The following is a 19,464-nucleotide window of genomic DNA, read 5'->3' as shown; positions in this document are numbered from 1 at the left end:
AAGGTGAGATTTAAGGATGCATTCAAATGGCAACTGCAGACATCCCTGCAGCAGCCAGGGCTGCGGAGAACAACAATGAGCTGCAGGAGCTGCCGAACTGATGAGTAAACTATCAAACCATCACCTACGCTGGGCTTGTGACACAGACATATCCAGAAAGGAACTTCTGTACATGTCTCATATTGGTTCACGTTTGAATCATCATGTTATATCTCTATAATATAGGAAACCTTTAAATCAGGGAAACTCTTTTCCTTTAACTATAAAGGCACATTTTGCTTTTAGCGCTAAAAAAAAAAATTAAAAAGTAAATCTATAAGAATGAAACGGGGAAGAACTGGCCAGTAGAAAAAAGCCCATCCTCTAACTCTGAAAATCAGTCTTCTCATATCTCAAGGTCCAATTCCTGCCCCTACTCCCTCCCAGTAAAATACCAGTGAATGTCATTTTTCCATAAGCCTCACTGATGTATATTTTACAGGCCCAATAAAAAACATATTCTTACCTAGAAATATCCATATAAGCCAGGCAATTAGGAACTGGATACACATCAAGGTGAACAAGTTCTAGGGGGAAAAATATATAAAAACAAGAGTGGTGATAAAGATTTGCACCTAAAAATGGCTGTTCCATAAGAGTTACTTTAAGCAGCTAACACCCAGAGATTTCAGAACAAGTCAGTAACATAAAAAACTTCTGAGGATCTGGACCTTTGTGAACTGAGTTTTGTTTCTTCACTATGTCTGAGTATATCTGCTATATTACTTTGTACTTGCTATGACAGACACTGCATAACTGATCAGAGAGGGGAAACTGGAGGATTTTAAAAGTTTCATGGCAAATTCTCATTTTTCCATTTTTGTCCCAGAGCTGTAACTTCACCCCTGCCACCCTCTGCCCAGAACAGTCAGTCACAAACCTGCTCTACTTTTTTTCACTGGTCACTAATGGTACCAGCATGGGAAGGGAGACTCCCCACTCTGGAACAGCAAGCTATAGAATACCCCAGAGTCCTCCAGGTCATGGCAAGATCCAGAGTATTTTTCAACACATTACATGAGCCTTTGCATGCCTGTGGAGTTCCTGGTTGCAGGCAGCCTTACGGACTTTTCATAGCATCTCAACTACTGCTAGTAATGTTATATTTTGATTGCTTCAATAATATTTCATATCCTAAGGTTTTTAGGTAGCTAATGGTTAGCATTAAGGTTGAAACAAAACCAGCAGACATTTATTTAAGCCTACAGAAAATCCACTAAAGTGAAAGTGTAACAAGCATGATGGTTCCTTTGGAAGATGAGAGTAAAACAAGGTGGCTGAGGGTGCAAAGAGAGGATAGCCAGAGGAACAGCAAGACCAAACAGGCAGTTGATTGCAAGATACGGGTTGACTTGGGTTCTCAGCTCACATTGCACAGCACATGCTCAGATTATGTTAACTTTTCTCAGCTACAAAGATCCTAGCATGAATACTTAATGAAGGCACAGGCTTGGATATCGTTAAGATGACAGCCTTTTAAAGGCAGTTCAGACTGTTCATCAAATTCACAGCTCTCTGAGCTTGCATTTTGTTTATTCCATACCAAATTACTCCAAACAATAAAAATGGTGGTGAAAACTGAGTATTTTAAGGAATAGCAGCTTCCAGAGACAGATCAAACAAATCCTATTCATGGAACACAGGAGTTATTCAACTGGAAAAGGCTGCACTATTTTTATTATCGAATACAAATGAAGTTACTCATTATAGATTTCATAGCTTTCTGGCCAGAGTAAGCAGCTAGAGGTAGTAGCAAAAATATATATTGTCTCACAAACAGCCACTTGTTCAAACTTTCTCAACTCCATGGAGAAGCAATAAATTCCTTATTTGCCTTAGTAAAGCAACACATTAATACAACCCAAAGAACTGACAATTTCAAGACCCCTCACTGCTGACATAGAGAGGAATTTCAGCCCAAATTCCAAGATTTTCAGTTTTGAGAGCTCCAAATCAGTAGCCCAGTGTTATCTGAAAGTCACTTGACACAGCACATATGAAACTCTTTTATCCAAGGGTCATGTCAAGAGCCTCCTGATTCCTCCCGATTACGAGCACTGCACTCCACAAGCATCCCACAGAGAACCAGGTACGAAACCAGAAGTCAGCTGACAAGACCACAGCTGTCCTGAAAAAAACGCACTTACCATTCGAGGAAGCGTACAGTGCTTTGAGAAAATATCCACTGACTTTTAGGGTTACCAGTTGATTCCGTTCACAGTGTAACACTTCAACGTTGTTAAAAACTGTTGCATCCAACTCCCCAAGTTTGTTGTCTCTGAGATCCAGTTGGGTCACATGGTGCAGAAAATCTATTTCATCGGCCTCCAATCTCCTAATTGAGTTCAATCTTGCAGACAATAAAGGAGATTAAGTGTAGTTACGTGGCAGGCTTCTGCTGACACACCAATGCTCACTCTACAATCAGTTGCACTGGATTAAACTAGCATGCCTCCAGGTTCTGATCAACGTTAATTTTAAATATTTTCCCCTTTGTTATGGTATTTTAAAAGCAGGATGGATCCACTCTGTTGTTTTATCCATCATGACAAAGGAATGATGACACCAGGCTCCTTTCTAAACTACTTTGAAAACTACTGATAAAAAGCTCTGCAAGAAGTTAAGTATTACTGTTATTGTGTCTATAAAAATAAAAGATGATCTGGCTGTTATTTGTGCCCAATAGTTTGGAAAAGAACAAAACCTCTACAGTTCCTGCTGGCTTATCATGAGCATCTGCTGGAAAAGCCTGGCAGATGCGAGTAACCTGCAGATACTGGAGTTTCTTGCCCTATTGAAAAGCCAAATTGAGATTTATGAATTCCCATATATTTGCCTCTCGCATCGCCATGTTCCACAGCAAGCAAATTCAGAGACCTGAAAATGGGTGGTGAAAGAAAACAAAGCAAAAACCCAAGACGAGTGGGTCTCTCACATAAAGAGAACAGGTTTTACACATCTTCACTGCAGTGCATTGACGCTGCCAATACTCAGCAACTTCCCCGAAGTTACAACTAAGATTATAATTCTCATATATAACTATATATAACTATAGCCCAGCCATGTTTGAGACTGTAGAGCACTCCAAAGATTTCAGTTTCAAATTCCCAGCTCTGACCAGAACACTAAAATCAGTACAGTAACTTCTGCTGGCCCATTAAGCCTCCCTAGTGAGGATAAGGGCAAATACCTACAGTTCTGTTGTTGCTCTTGCTTTCAAAGAGTTGCCCTCTGTGTAACAGTTGTGTTTTCAGAGTAGCTACATTTTCCAGTTAAAAGAAAGTGGGTAATAGGTCCCCTCCAACACCACAGCCTACTACTTTTGTTTTCAATTTACAAGCAGTGCTTCCTTCTGATTTTACTGAAGCAAAGCACTTCACTGTGCAGCAAGTACAGTTTACAAACATGTTTGACATTTACGATACCAGGTAGCGTTACAAAGAACCACTGTTCGCTGCTTGGTACAGAAAGGATGCAGCAGACAATGAGAGGGCTGGAACTGCACCGCTGGAACTCATGGCCAGCTCAGCCACAGCATCCCTACTCTGAGGCTAATTTATTTATTTGCTTTTAACATACACACAAACACACAGACATATTTTAACCCCGTCATAAATGCTTCAGAATTCATCCATCATTTTAGCTGTTTTCTTCACTTATGCTGGTCCTTCCTTGATTGCAGAGTCTGACAGCTACACAGCAGTATGGTACACTAAGTTTTAGCTTGAATAGCTTAACTAAATGGTTCCAAAAGTCATCGTTATTTGGACCTCATGGTCCAGGCTCTGAACTGAGCCTTGCCCAGCTGATTGCAGAAGCTGGCTTCCCCAAAGACCGTAAGAATAAAGAACCACCTCGTACCAGAGCCATTTGTAATAAGGATCTGTTTAGACTCTGCTGAGTGCATCAATAAAATAATGTTACTCGTGGTGGACTAGGCTTTTTAACATACCAAGAAATACTAAAATATCTATTTTTGTCTTTCACCTTCACTGCCCTTTTCTTCATCTCGCGCATCTAACATTTCAGACAGAAGCTTTTTGGGTCAGGGACTATCATTTATATTATATTAACACTGCAGCAACAAGAACTGCAGGAATCACCAGCGTCCCAGGCTCTGTTTTGTTTGCTCTTTCGGTGTAAATATTAATTTCCCCCAAAACTAATTTACCTATCTATTGAGCCCCCTAAATGCTACCTCTTCCTCAAAGAAGAGTGCTAAGTCACAGCAAGTGCTGTGAGTTACATAACACTGCCAGAAACACGGTTCAATGGACTAACACAAGAGATTCATACCCGGGGGCTATTCTGACAGCCAAGGAGAAACCGTTTCAACACCAATAATTTAGACCCACTTATTCTTCCCCTTTTCCAAATACCTACCTTAGATCCACATGTTTAATATGAGGCATCCTTTTTAACACCTGTAGGTTCAGGGTATCCATGCAGTTTCCTGACATGCAGAGCTTATCCATGGCAGTCAGCTTCTCCAGCACCCCTGGGATGTCGATGAACTCATTGAAGGACAGACTCACGTAGCTGAGCTGATGCATATGCTCCAATTCATCAGGAAGGGACTGGAGAAAGTTGCCATCCAGCAAAAATGTCTGCAAGCTATTAAAAGCGGGGGAGGGGAAGGGAGAGTGAAGAAAGTGAGTGACCTGTTAAATCACATCTCCTTCCTACAAACACACAAATCTGCTGCAGTTACAGTGACATAAAATATACAAAAGGGCAGAAGAAAGAAAAATGTTAAGGAATAATGCTTCAACATCCGCTACAGAAGATATCAACCAAATAATTAAAAGCCTTGGCAACTACGGAATGTAGGCTGTGTTAGACAGTTGTATGGTATCTTCAAACAGATCCAGAACTGTGACTTGTATGATGGCTGAAGCACATAAGCAAGGAGGTTTAAAGATTTTCTTCACCGTGAAGGTGACCCTTGTGTCAAATGCTGGGGACTGGAAGAGCTTCAAGACACAAAGTGTGCTTCCCCTCCATCCACAGCTCACAACTGCTTCCATACAGATCTACAAGTCGGTCTGCTCTGACAAAACCCAGTAAGTTTAAACTGTTTCTCATAGCAAGATTATGTACAGAGTCATGAAACTGCTTGTTGCCTTTATTATCAGGCTGTGTACATTAAGTTTTAAGAAAGTACTTGCTTGTGCATCTCGCCTACAACTGCTGGAACACTTCTGAGGGCATTGCAGGACACGTTGAGTTCAGTCAGGGTTGGGATACTGCAGACTGCCAGTGGGAAGTCTCCCAGGTTATTATTGGAAAGGTTAAGGCTCTTCAACTTGGTGAATCTACAAGGAGATAAGAAAAAATAAAGGAGACAAATAAGTGGAGCATAAACCACACCAAGTTGCCTTGCAATAATTACTACAAGGTAAGTTTGGTTATGTAAATGCAAATCACAGGCATTTTTAGTTTATGTACTCAGAACCACCAGGGAAACTACTAGACACTCAAGTTCAACACCACTTGCAAGAGTTCACTCACATTATGCTAGCATAGAGAAACAGGCCCTCCTCAACAACACGCTAAATATATTTTCCTCTGAGTGTAACAAAGAACAAAATCCTTGCCATCCTTATGATACATGTTGTTTCTTCTGTGGCATCTCATCCTGTACTAAAGCATTGGATTTTTCTGAACACATTTCTTGCTAGTAAGACTACCCTAGTGACACTAGTTACAAGGTGCAGGAAATTCTCAGCCTATTTGAACACTAAATTTTTGTGGTGCAGCTCAGCTCCATTCATGTGAGTCGATACTGCCTTTCAACCAAAAATTCTCATTAGAATAGGCTGGTTTGAATACAACAGGGAAATGTGCTGAATTAAAGCAGGATTTAGCAAGACTTCTGTAGTGACAGAGGCAAATTCTTATGCTCTTGGTTAAGTATGATGTCAAAGCTCAGACAGATTTCAAAATTTTGTCCTTGACGTATCACGGAACTCTTAAAAGCCCCTTGGTTTATCACATCAGCCAACGAAGCAACTTGCATGTGCTTGCCTTATTAAAGATGACCAAGACCGTTTGAACAAAAAACCCAAGGGGACAATCCAATTAGCCAGCCTGCATGTTCAGCAACATTATTATGGTTGCCTAACAACCACTGGGAGGTATGCCTAAAGGCAAGTAAAAGGCTGAATGAAAAGATTTGTGTCAGGTTCCGATAGATGGGAGGAAGTTTCTTTTCTGGCATGGTTTATACCAGGACATTTTATTTGGACTTCATTTTCCCTTCGTTAAGGCTCAAGTCCTTTATTTGTGCAAGTAGGCTTTTATATAACACAGCGATGGAAGCAAAACTGCACCTATGAACGCTGCTATTCCACACGAAAATAATCTCTGACAGCATGTGCCAGTGCATCCACAGCCTCCGCATTGACCCAGCACATTCTTACCTCAAAGCACTTTGTCCTCCCCCGACCAGAAAACACGGACAGAAAACGCATCAAGCATTAAAAGGTTAAAGATTTTTAACACCAAAGGACTCTTAAAAATCCTTACCAGCTACTGCAATCAACTGGCACACACCTTTAGTACTGCCTAAGTCAAACTCATGTCACTGACTAAAACTCCACAGGAAAATGTAAGCAGCACCTTCGTATTGTATTTTAATGGGGGTTGCAAGTGAAGTGTGGATTTTACCCCAAAAGACAGGCTGTAAATACACCTAACATTTACACAGGCTTTCAGCAAGCAAGGGAATGCTGTATTCTCTATTGGTATTTTGGTGCAAAGATGGCAGAAGAAAAAAAAAATGGAAAAATCATGGCCAGAGTTATCACAGATTTTGAACACCCTGTGCCATGCTGGAGGCAGAAGAAGTTTGGAACAGAGTTAGATGGAGACTAAACGAAATCTTGCAATCAAACTACTGCTGCAGGGAAAAAAGACGCTACTGTGCAGAAACAATGACTAATGTATCTCTAGAGGGAGAACTGTAAAATAAAAAGGAGGCTAGGGTAAGCTAGCTGATGTTAACGAGGGCTGCTAGCCAGAACAATAAATGCACATTTTAAACACTATACCTTCATATTCCTCTATTTTGAGAGAAAGGGCTTAAAAATCTTGAACCTAGAACTGAAATGCACAATCCTGCATTTATCTCGAAGGTAACTGTAGATTTAGGCCACAGATATACTGCCTTGAAATTTGGGGTGATTCTGTGGTGGAACAGCTGTCCCACATCTTCCTCAAAGTCAACTGCAAATACAAACAAGAGTGCTCTAAGTAGTGGACTCCGGGGCCTTTAGAAATTACATTTTTTTTCAGTGTTTAGGTAAGTACAAAAATAGTAGTGAAGACAGGAAGATTAAGTCAAAATAACTAAGCTGCTGGAGAAACATCAAAATGCAACCATTCCCATTTTCAAGTCAGCCACGAAAAAGAACTAACTCATTTAACAATCAACACTGAGGCTACAGCCTTTACCTGTGCCGCTCTGGAGTCTCAGAAGAACAGTCTGAGGGCTTCTGCCCACTAAACAAGTGAAAACTACAATCTGCTAGAAGACCCCAAATACAATCTTGAAATAAAATTACAGAAGATCAAGCTAATACACAGAGGAAAGAGGACTGACGGGGGTGAGGGGGTGGTGAAGGAAGCTAAGAAATACATTAACTAACTCCAATGCAGTGTTCAGCTTCAAGGTTTTCTCCACACATTCGTGTGTATAATTGTCCTAGGTCAAAGGGGCGGAGGGGGGAAGGAAATCACCACACCACCCCCCCAATATATCTGGATTACATCTCTACTACCCTAATGTATGTTTTAATGTGTGTTCCTAAGGACATGAACTGAACTGGTTAACAGGTCTATACAGTATGTAAGGGAGGATGAGTAGTACATCCAGTATTGGATATACTCATAGAGAAGCTGAAAATGCACATGTAAGTGTATGTCAAATAATCCACAGAGGAGAGTTCATTGTTAAATCACATTTAAAGAAAAACTGAAAGACAGACACCATAAGCTTAGTTAAAGTCAAGAGATTAATTTAAGACAACTGGCAGGAAAGAGATATTTTCTTCCTCTTTTGTAAACATGTTCATTTACAAACTGCTGAAGTCACATTTCTTCTCATGGAGCACTGTCAAGCACAGAACATTACTAAGCCAAACCAGCAGGCATTTGCTCAAAGTTAAGATCTAAGTCTACCTCTCATCTTTGGCCACTTGCTTCCCACTATCCACACTGCAAATGGGCTGGTGCACTTCCATTATGGAGCACTGCCATGCCGCACATTTAAAATGCTGAATTGTTTATAACGCTTCCTGTATCTAGATAGATTTACAGTCAGTAGCACCAATATCACTTGTAGCATCAATATAAATAAGGTAGGAAAGAAGTATTTTACAGACTCAAGTTTTTTGTTGCTGCTGAGTTTGCACAGTGTCGGGCTTTAAACACATTTTACAGAGCAACATCTTTGCTGTTTTCTCACACCCAAATCTTTACTCCTACCAGAAGCACGGGCACACATCGATGCTGCCCCCATGGCATTGCTAGAAAGAAGAAAATGCACAACACTGCTAGTTTGAGGCATCACAGTGTAATAACCTCATATCAAGTCCATACATATGCTTTCCTCCTTCTTCTCCCTCCTTCCCTGGTTCTAGACTTTGTTATCTGTTAAAAAAAGTCAACCTGAAGAACAGCATCTCTCAACACGCTATGTGCAGTTAGCTTACTAAGCTTTCTGTTGTAATGACCAATATATAAACACTCATTTCTCTGACCAAAAATAGTCCTACTTTAAGCTAGAGCAAAATGTTGATGTGTCAACTGTTGGGTTTAAACATGCAATATGACTGAACACTAATTGCCATAATTGAGCCAAAAAATGCCCATTTACTTAATCCTGAAGCTGCCACTTCAGGAGTGGTTTAGTTTGACATATGCAAAATGAGGAGAGGGACTAACAAGAGAAGTTTGTATCATGGCAAAGCAATGAACTGACACGCTAATTTCAAATTCAGATCTACCCGATGTGCACAGCAGAGGAATTTCCATTACACAGTACAGCATTTGTGTTCCACTATGTTTGGCGCAGGGAGAATAGTATATTCGAATTGGCCATACACCGTCATTGAAATGCAGCCATAACAGACTCATCTGACAAAACTAGCCTTGCCCTACTCTTAGCAACAGCAATTAAAAAGCAGTATTTTACTACACCCAGAACAGAAGACATGGCTTAATAAGGGACTCAGTTTAAGGAAAACAATCGCCTTCCCAATACTATCTCCAGTATTTGGGCTGTCTCATGACTATGCTGCGGTTGCAGTTGAACATCATTTCAAGCAACAGCACGACCATCCCTCAGCTTCAGCACCATTTCCAAGCAGATCAATAGCACTTGCCTAGCAGCACTGTGGCCCCCAGTGTTGGAACTGAACTACAGCTTGCCACCTTCATGAATGCCTGCTACTTTGGCCACTAACTTACTCATGAAGAGGACTTCCATAAACCGGACACACCAATTTCCTCCTTGGAAATAAAAGGTCCAATTTACTGCCTTTTTGCAGTTGCGTCAGATTCCCCATCCATAGCCTTATCACCTAAGGGAGCAGCTAGTCTAGCACCAGAAATACTGTCATAGCATTTCCCTTCCCAGAAAGATATCATTGTAAAAGCCTTAAATTAGTTAGACAATTAAAATGGGCTGTTCCAGCCCTCCTGCCCTGCTAAATTTGTTGAGACAGCTGAACAGAGGTAGACTGTTTCTGCACCAGCTAGGGAGATTCACTTGGATGCTACAGGTGAAGGCTTTGCCTAACTAAGGTCAACAGCAGCCCTCCCCAGCTGGGGTACAGAAGAGTTTTCAACAGATAATATAGAGAGGAGGAAGGAGGAGCTCTGCTGGTGTTTTCCACTCCGTTTCTCTGGACAAGACTCCTGTTCATCCAGAAACCAAGTAGCTCCCATCACACCGTACAAAAACAGATGGAGTAAAGTAATCTTAGGAAAGAGGGTCACTTAGTTTGAGGGCAAAGATTGATTCTGGTCAAGTCAGAAGAAACTTGAACAAATTCACCCGTTAATCATCAATTTCTCCATCAGCTGAATGAATAAATGAAAACATAGTTTTATCCGAGGTTTTATTTCCTTCCTCCTTTCTTAAATCCCATGGGGGAAAAAAAAAAAGAAAGAAAAAACCAGACTGATAGCTGCAATTTTGGTATCTTCACTACCCTTTATGCCAACACACCAGGAACAGTCATCCTGATATTTCTCCCCTCTACTTGCATTTAAAACTATAAAAGGCACAATTCTGGCATACAGACTTGAGCCTATATGCCAAAATTAATTGGTAGATTGTATTAATAAATAGATAAATAAATAAATAAGAAAACAGACTGCACTGCACAAAAAGGAATAACCTTAAATCTAGGCAGTTACTTTTCAAAATATACAAATAATCACAAATGTTAAGTCAAATTCAGACTACCTCCAAACTTAAGACAACAATAAAGCTTTTATTCTATTACACAGTTCATAAGATGACCATAAAGAAAAACAAAATGTAGGTTTTGTTAGCAGAAATAATCTGAACCTACATTACTATACCTTGCAGTTCTCAATTTCTGCACACACTGCTTCATTAGGGGGGAAACTATCCTCAGAGGAAGAACAAAATTCCTAGGAAAAAAGTGAAAATATATTCTCCTTCTCTATATTGGAAATTTATATTTGAAATACAAAAGCATTAGCTAGGGGTGGGCTTCCAAACTGAAACATACTTAAATACATGAAAAGAAAACCCTTACTTTGGAAGCCATATCAGAAAGCAATACAGAAGTAAATCGGAGTCGGCTGATACACAATAACTGGATTCCATAAATATGTTCGCTACTTTTTTAAGCACCATTTGGAAGAGATACTGCTGTACTTAGCCTAATAGTTCCACTAAACTGAATCCAATTAATAACTGCAATTTCTACTTTTAGACTACACTATTTTTAAAAATGTTATTTTATAGCATATTTCTTAGTGTCATCTATTTTTCTCCTACCACTATTAAGGAGTTCACTGTTCCAATTTAAACAATCCAAAAAATCCAATGTGTTTCAGGCACTAAACCAATTTTGCAATCTTCCCCACTTAGTCACTAGTAGCGACTTGATTTAGCAATTTATTTTTCTTTAATCAGATGTCACCGATTTTTGCTGAGCATTCACATGAGTGTACTTTCGTGACTTCAGAAAGGTACATAGGAGATACACAGAACACAACCAGCCGTGAAGATCTGGAAAGATGCACTAACAAAACCAAACTCTTCCTTCAATGTCTTTACAAGCTGAATAAAACCAAAAGCAGTGAAGTTACATGAACAACATCTTCCAAGTGTCGTCTTTAGTATTATAAATAGCAAACAAATATTCCAAGGCTACAGAGCTGAGAAAAATAAACGTAGCACCAGAATATAGCAAACACTGGATGGAGTGTTACCAGTAGACCTCTGGTTGTCAATATTATGCCAACTTCTTCTTGCCCTAGTGCTTAGATGGCTACGCTTCAGTCTTTGGCTTCAAGTGAAAGAGGAGAAACGAATATAAAAGTAAGGTTCCCTGGCTCTGAGATCATCAGAGCGAGAGAGAGAGCTCCCAGCATCTTCCCACACTGTGGAGCACGCAGTGGCACTTCATTCCTTGTGGTAGCACACTCCCCATGTTAGCTGGATTCATTTAAATAACTTCAGTAACTGTGTGCATTTAAATTCCTTTCCAGAAGAGCATCCTAAAAAAACCCCCCCAAAACCAAAACCAAAAACACCCCCCCACCCCCCCCAAAACAAAAAACCAAAAACCCCCCCAAAAAACCCCAAACCCAAACAAACAAAAAACCACCACCAAAACACAAAAAAAAAAAACCCCAAAAAACCCACCCCCCACCCCAAAAGGAAAAAGCTCAAATCTTTTCCAGTGCATCTACTGGCAGTGCCCTGTGGGGCCTGGCACGGGGGAAGATGTATATTTGGCATGTCATTAATCCATCCGACTTTCTTCGCTAACCTCAGTTTCCTACACTAAAAGCAATAATCACAAGGAGCGCTTCAATGCACTTTGAGACCAACCAAGTGGCAGGCTGGAGACCTTCTTCCCTGCTCCTCAATCTCTAGGATCAAGCTAGGATCAAACTACATCTCACCCCGACTTCCAGCAAGCTTGTCTGCTGGATTCACACCACTTCGGTCGCTAATATTGTTCCTCCCTCGCTGCCTGGGAACCTAAGTGTTCTCTGAGCAATGACTGCATTTCGAATTACCAACTTACTGCACAACGGGTTTGTAAGGAGGGTTTAGCTTGAGGACCCCCCAAATTCTGGGTTTTCAGATAAAAACAGCTATCCTACAGCTGGAAGTAGCAAGGGATTTCAGAAACACTTGCATCAATATCTCAGAGTCCTCTAGCCTTCTCACACCCTACAGATGCAACTTCCAAGTTACTGCCATTAGCCGACAAGAGTTTCAGCTGAGATGCTAGAGAAGACAGTTCATTTCTAAAGAGGCTCTGGGAGAGAAAAGATACCAACTGATCTTAAGATAAAAATCCATATAATCACTGTTAATAATTAACAACCATGATCAGAATAACAACTTGTTCTTCAGATAAAATTGGCAAGCATCATTTTGTTTATCGTTAAAACAAACTTTGTGGCTTATTACATCGCTCCTTTCTTTCTTTCTCCTTTTTCTTTTTTTTTAAATCTGCAACAGGCTTGTACTAAAAATCCCCATACTGATGACTTACTTTTCAATATTAACAAGCAAACAGTGTTCTTGATGCCAAAAGTTTTTTCCAACAGCACTGACTGAAACAATTACGTATAAACATAAAGCATGCTTAGCCCAGTGAAGCAGAGTAACAGTAAATAAAGACTATGTTTTACTCATTTGCTTCAAACCTAGAGCAATAGTACTCTGCAAAACTAGTAAGCCTGAACTCTTGTTTGCATTTCAGAACAAGAGCTGTGAAGCTGCATTGTAGATAAGGGGAACGTGAGGTTTGGGAACACAGTGTATACATAAATCTCAACTTTACGGTTAAAAAAAAAAAAAATCCACCAACCAACATTAAAGGAGTGTAGCAATAAAATTTGTGACAACTTAAGACAACAGAACATCGTCAGTTGCTCCATTTCCAGTATACAGGAGCTAAAACACCAAGGGCTTTAAGGCAAATTCTGACTCAATGGGGATATTATCAGTCACTTCTAATACTGCAACAGCTGGGCAATCTTTCAACTGGGGAACCTCCTCTCTCCCCCAGAAGAAAAACACCCTTTCCTATTATTTTAAAAAAGCTACTGTGAGGGAGAACAAGTACCAAGATTTGCTGTATTTTTTTTTCAACACAGATGAATTTTCAGACTGCCTACTTTTATACATAGTATGAAATATGTATTCCCTGGTAAGTAGGAAAAAAATACAGGTAGCTGTATATACCTTTCAACATTTAGACCGTTCAGTTACAGAAGTTCACAGCTGCAGAGTACCTACAGCAACAGAACTTAAAGTTTGAGTGGACAGTAAAGCAAGTGAAAGTGTAGCTACCTGGGAAAAAAGTGCATCTACACCTCTGTAAACCTTCACACGCTACCAGGAATTTAGTTCCCAAGATGGAGATTTTTCACTTATGCCATGTACTGAGCAGAACTAAATATTTTATTCAGAAATGCAATAAATTACACTATTTTAACAACTGAAAGAAGTAATTACATAAGCAAAAGTAGGAATTCTTGGTTTTTTCCCAATCCACTCCTGACTGTACCTGCCAAGTCAGCGTATATGTCAGCATCTCATTACTATGACCCAGCTGCTTGTAAGTCTACTCAGTGGGTAGCTGAAAAGTTGGTATTTTCTTCTTTGACATACCTCATTTTGAAATCCAGCATTCACAAGCATGTTAAATTACCACCTGAAGTGATTTATTAAGAGGAACCGTTAGCACCAAAGCTGCTTATAGCAAGACAAATTTTCCCAGACTGCCTTGCTAACCAGATTTTAATCAAAAATTGTACCAGGAAGGGTAGGTATATAAATGCCAATGCATTTTGTTCACAACATTCAAGCACATGGTTATTTTGGAGCCTTAAATACTTCTGGGCTTGATTCACTGGTGCTGTGCCCTGTGTGCGGCTGCAATTTAGCAACTGAGAATCTGGTATAAAAGCCAACAGTACCAAATCAGAACAGCAGAGATTTTGTAATTGCTTTGCAGTGGTTTGAAAGAATATGGGTGAACAAAAAAAAAGACTTTTGGTTTATCCAGTCAAGTTTTACCTCGTGTAACCCCCAAAAGATCTGAAAATGGTTTTATGAAATTGGATTAAAAAGAAAAAAAAAGTCATACAAAGAACTACTTGTGTTCCCAGGAGTGACTGAGCTTCCCTTACTTTGCACATGCTTTCATACAGGGATTCACTAATAATTTCAAAAAGATACAGTGTGCCCTTCTTCCTAGATAGTTGTGTATTTACTCACTACAGAAAAGCAGACTTACAGTAGCAGTCGAGCTGGCTCAAAGCTTTTTGGCAGCACAAGTAAAACTCAAGTTTTCCCACCCTAAGGAGGAGAAGCCAGCACTGTGTTTCTTAGGGCAGGAAGGAGCATGGCTTGGGAGAGCACTCCAGGGCCAGGCTTGTGCTTTTGCTGGTGCTTTTGCTGCTTTTGGGAGGCAAAAGATAACCGATGGGCACTGCTCTTCCTAACCCTCAGCAGGAACTACCACCTCACACAGCCCTTTCCACTGGCACAGCAACGGGAACAGCAGCAGCAGCAGCTTCCAGCTACTCACTGCCTGGGTTGGATGAAGATAAGGCTGGAGGACATCAGCAGTGGCAAAGGGAAGGTCAGTGCCAAGGGGCAAGAGTTCATGAGGCACTGGCTCTGATCCACTGAAACAGTGCCGTGTAACCTTCCTAATCATTCATTTTTTTGCTCCAGAAGTTCACAGACCTTCCCCGTGCCTTCTTGACAAGCTCAAAGCAATGGAGGCAGAACAGACTATTATTCACTGACAGAATAGGACCAGCTCTCAGAAGAATGAGACACTTCATCAGTTTTGCACCACCTCAGGTATATGCCACTTCTCCAGATTTTCCTGATGCATAATCTCAGAAAACAGGAGAGTTTTATTTGGTCACTTGAACTCTTTCACTCTTGCATGTTCAGGCTCACATTAGCGAGAAAAATTTTAACAGTTTATTAACTTTCAGCAAGACTCTTCAGCTGTTCCTACAATTGCAGTACCAAGAGAACATTAAACAGACAATGAACATTGCCCATCACATTATTTATAAATTATTTCTAATCCCAAATAGAATTAGCTGTATGAACATGGACAAAATATAATCAAGTATCTCCTGTACACTTTCTGATATTTAAAAAGGAAAAATGATAAAAATTCATTAAAATCAAGACATTCATTATTTGTTCATGTTCATCACCTAACTTATGCTAAAATTCCACTTGCTATCTGGAGACCTATACCGACATTCACAGAACATTTAATCCAGTATTCCTCTCCAGACTGTGTTCATAAGCTCTTGGAATCACTGCCTGCTTTGTTTGTGAAGCAGACCTGCTGGGTTCATTCATCTTCCATTATGCCAAATTTTTTGTTTTTCCAGAATGAAATTGGAATTATATAAAAATACAACAGCCCACATAATCCATCTTGTATTTTTCAGTTGTTTTTCAAAGAGGAAGGGATTTAGAAGTGTGGTTTAAAACATTTAGTTTGAACAGGACCATCCATAAATATAATTCTGAGGTACTCTGCAATTCAGTTACCACTGAAATTAAAATCACAGTTTTATATTCAGTATGGAAACATTCCTCTTTCTGAATACAGAAAACCTGCTGATTCCACAGGACACATACATTAAATCATTCAGATCACTGATCGTGCTGCTGTCTAACCATTTGTTACATTCTCGGATGAGCTACAGTGGAAAGAACTGGAAGGTCACAGTTACTAGGAAAGAAGAATTAGGGTTGAGCAGAGTAGAAAGAGGACAGGAATCAGGCTGAATTTATTAAATCAGGGCTTTCTTTGCTTGGGGGGTAACAAAAAACTTCTAAGTCAAGTCACACACAGTACTGTTCCTACCTAGAATCCATCCCTTTGATGGGCAGCTCACCAACTCATATTCACTCACATGAGTCAAAGACTGAAGAACTACAGTCTGGCCTCAGTAGGTAGATAAAATCAACACATTCTGAAAACTGCATTTTGGATTGAAAATAGTCTTCTATTTAGAAGAAAAACATTAAGTTTCTTATGAAAGCTAGTCTGTTGCTAACACACAGAGTTAACCAATTTCTGAAGCATTACAGCCAGGCCAATCCTCCACAAGAGGAGGCAGTAATTTTTTAGGAAAGTTCCTGCAGACCAGTGCTTACTTTGCTCCAAGGGCAGAGGAAGACCGGTAGAACCATATCACTTTACCTTTGTAATTCACTAAGCGCTCTACTTGTGGATGGGCTAGGGTTTAGCCTCAGGAAGTTCTGCTTTAAATTGAGATGAGTGAGGTCTTGGCTATAAAACAGGTTGGCAGGCAGGTGTTCCAGGCTGCAGCATGAAAGATCCACTGAGCTTATGCGTTGTGATGCAACCTGGAAGTCAAGAGGTACACCAATATGTTAATATTGTAATAAAACAAGAACATTTCCTTCACCCCTACTAGCACAAGATAAACTGTTTTTAAGCACAGCAGAAGTCAGTGTCAGCATATATAGCTGATCTAACACCGTTTACATCGTTGCTGCAAGTCATGCCACGATCTCCTGCTTTGCCTCAGTGCTAAAACCAGGTCCACAGATGGCTAGCAGGGGGAAAAGCACAAAGGTTTGTCAAACTAAGCGAAATGGATTCATTTTCATCAATGAAGTTATGCTATACTCTACAACCAGAAAAAAAAATAAGAGATTTGACATAAACTTTAGTCTTTTAGTTAGCAAGTAACAGCAGCAAAAACATAGCGCAGAATTCTTCTATATTGCTGCATGATTGGTCAGTATACACAAGTGAGTGGAGGCAAGGGCCTAACAGTCATCACCCTATCTTGGTTTCAAGGGTCAAAAGCAGGTATTAAATGGCAGAAGAAAGGGTTATCCCATTTGTATCCTACTGGAGAAAAAAATACCACAGCAGCAAAGCACCGAGCACTCACCTCTTCTCAGTGAATCACAAAACTGTCCAAGAGTGATAAAAATGTGACAAAGGCAAAACTGAGATTTGGGGGCTTAACACTGTTTTCTAGAAAGGGGAAGGTAAAATAAACACAGTCTATAGAGGCTAAAGAAATCATACCACCTAGCACTACATATAGCTAGCATCACTCCACGGAGACCTACAGGCAACAAATTCAAGTAACAGCAACTCTGCCTCTTACCAGATCTTTAGGATACAGCTGGGTGAACTACTTCCTGCTGCTTTACTTATTTACTAGTCTTTATTTTTAAAAAAACCCAAAAACAACACTGCAATGTAGAATTCTTGTATTTTCTGTCCAATACTATTAAAAATATCCTTTCATAAAGTAGAGTTGTGGAGCTAGCTACGTGACAAAGCACCAACACACAGTAGTACAAGGCAGTGCGGATGGTGGGCAAGGAGGAGGGGTCAAATGCTAGAAGGATGAGAGGCGTTTTTGGAGCAGGCATGGCTTAGATCAAAGGAGGAGAAGCAAACAACTTCACCACCGTTTTAGACTTCTGGGTCTGCACAAACAGTGCTCAAACGGTTACATGCTCACACTGTCAGCTGCTCACTGCAAGAGAAGCAATCATTTCATTTTGTCATTGGCACTTTTACTGGCCTCACATGTTACGGTTCTGGAAGTACAAACACCACGTCTAAGGGACAAAAAGAGGAAAAAACCCAACAACTCATAATCAATGTCCAGTGACAGTCTATAAGAGCTTCTGAACTCCGATGAAGGAGACATCACCCAACCTTCTGGGCACAGATACAGCCCTTGCCATAAAGTACCCTGAAACTAGAGACATCAGGCTTTACTGGCATAAGTGAAGTAGCTTGCCACTGAAAGGAAGGGCAAGGAGTATTTTCTTCCTTTTTTCCCCTCTCCAATGCAAGCTACACAGGCCTCAGGATAAGTGGTCTCTATTATAAACACACAGCCATAAGCTTCGAGAGGAACAGACGGTGCAGTGTTTTTCTCTAATGCGACCGTTAATAATCCAGTCCTCCCACATCTATTAAAATGCTCGAATTTTTGTTACTCAATTAGTTCAGTCCTTTTGTTACTGTAGCTACTATTTTTCTTCCCCTTGTAGTATTAGACAAAAATTATTCATAGGCTATTCTGAGCAGTTATTTCTGAAAGCTAGGCATTCAGTCTGTTTATGGTGCCGAACCTGCCCGGTACAGTACAGTTCTCATGACAGTGAAAACACCAGAGATGAAAAAGCACTGACACCCGTTAAATTAAAAAGGAGAATGTGTAATTTTAGGTGTAATGCTTACATACACTGTTGCTCCAACTACTTGTTTGGAATGCAATATGAACAGTAATAAGCAACCCAGCAGTGCTTAGCAAGGCATGTTACTCTAAAAATATCTGAAGTACCAGAACTTGTAACTCTGAGTGTGAACCATGATAAAGCAGCCAAATCCAAATTCTACTCTTGTCTCAAAAAAGGATGCAAATCCTTTCTCAAAATCATGAAGCCCTGTGAAAAAAAAACTACTTAAAAGTAATTTTGTTTTTACAAGTTGTATGTTCTGGTTATTTTTTGTTTGCTTGTTTGTTTTTTCTTTTTTAAAGGAATCACTTTTTTATATGAAGGATTTAATTAAGATTTTCATGCAATTGACATATACTGAATGATGCCTCTACCAGAGAGATAACTGTAAAAGTTAAAACCACATTTTAAAATGTGTTAGTTCTGGAATCAACTGTAATTTTACTGAAGTCTTTTTTGTTAGCAAAACAGTACTCTAAGAATTAACTTCTGAATTGTTACAAGGAATACTCATATAAACACACACAGTTGTTCTCACAGGCAGGAATAAAGACTTTTCTCTTTTCACTGCTCAATACTCTTCTGTATCAAATTCCTAGAGAATAGAGGAACACGACGAAAAACAAAGAAGAGTGATAAAGGAGAACAACATCTTAACAATACTTTCTTTGGTTCACCAGAAACTTTCATCAGTTGTTTTGAAGTTGAGTATTGAAATTCTGAAATTATATTGTTCCCAAATTGAATAATTAAGGGATATTTCAATCTTGCAGTCTTCTTCAATTGACTTAAATGCAGTAAGACTGTGCATGTGTGTGTTTGCTATTGTTTATTAAGAGCAAAGCATTTTTCTAAAAGATGATACAGTTTTTAATAAAGCACTGGGTTTCCTTGACTCACTGTGGGGA

At 39.9% G+C, this 19,464-nt stretch overlaps 1 protein-coding gene across 1 annotated transcript in view; it reads right to left on the bottom strand.

The window, feature by feature from the left end:
- PHLPP1 (PH domain and leucine rich repeat protein phosphatase 1) overlaps nucleotides 1-19,464 on the bottom strand; it is a 143,276-nt gene that overhangs the window by 31,995 nt on the left and 91,817 nt on the right. Inside the window, 5 exon segments of the mRNA XM_050890888.1 lie at nucleotides 506-566; nucleotides 2,187-2,389; nucleotides 4,423-4,653; nucleotides 5,208-5,354; nucleotides 16,518-16,684. Coding sequence (XP_050746845.1) covers nucleotides 506-566; nucleotides 2,187-2,389; nucleotides 4,423-4,653; nucleotides 5,208-5,354; nucleotides 16,518-16,684 — 809 coding nt within the window.

Source organism: Gymnogyps californianus, chromosome 2, assembly GCF_018139145.2.
Source record: "Gymnogyps californianus isolate 813 chromosome 2, ASM1813914v2, whole genome shotgun sequence".
NCBI classification, from domain to species: Eukaryota; Metazoa; Chordata; class Aves; order Accipitriformes; family Cathartidae; genus Gymnogyps; species Gymnogyps californianus.
Note: the sequence above shows the minus strand (reverse complement) of the source record. Positions and strands in the feature narration are given on the sequence as shown.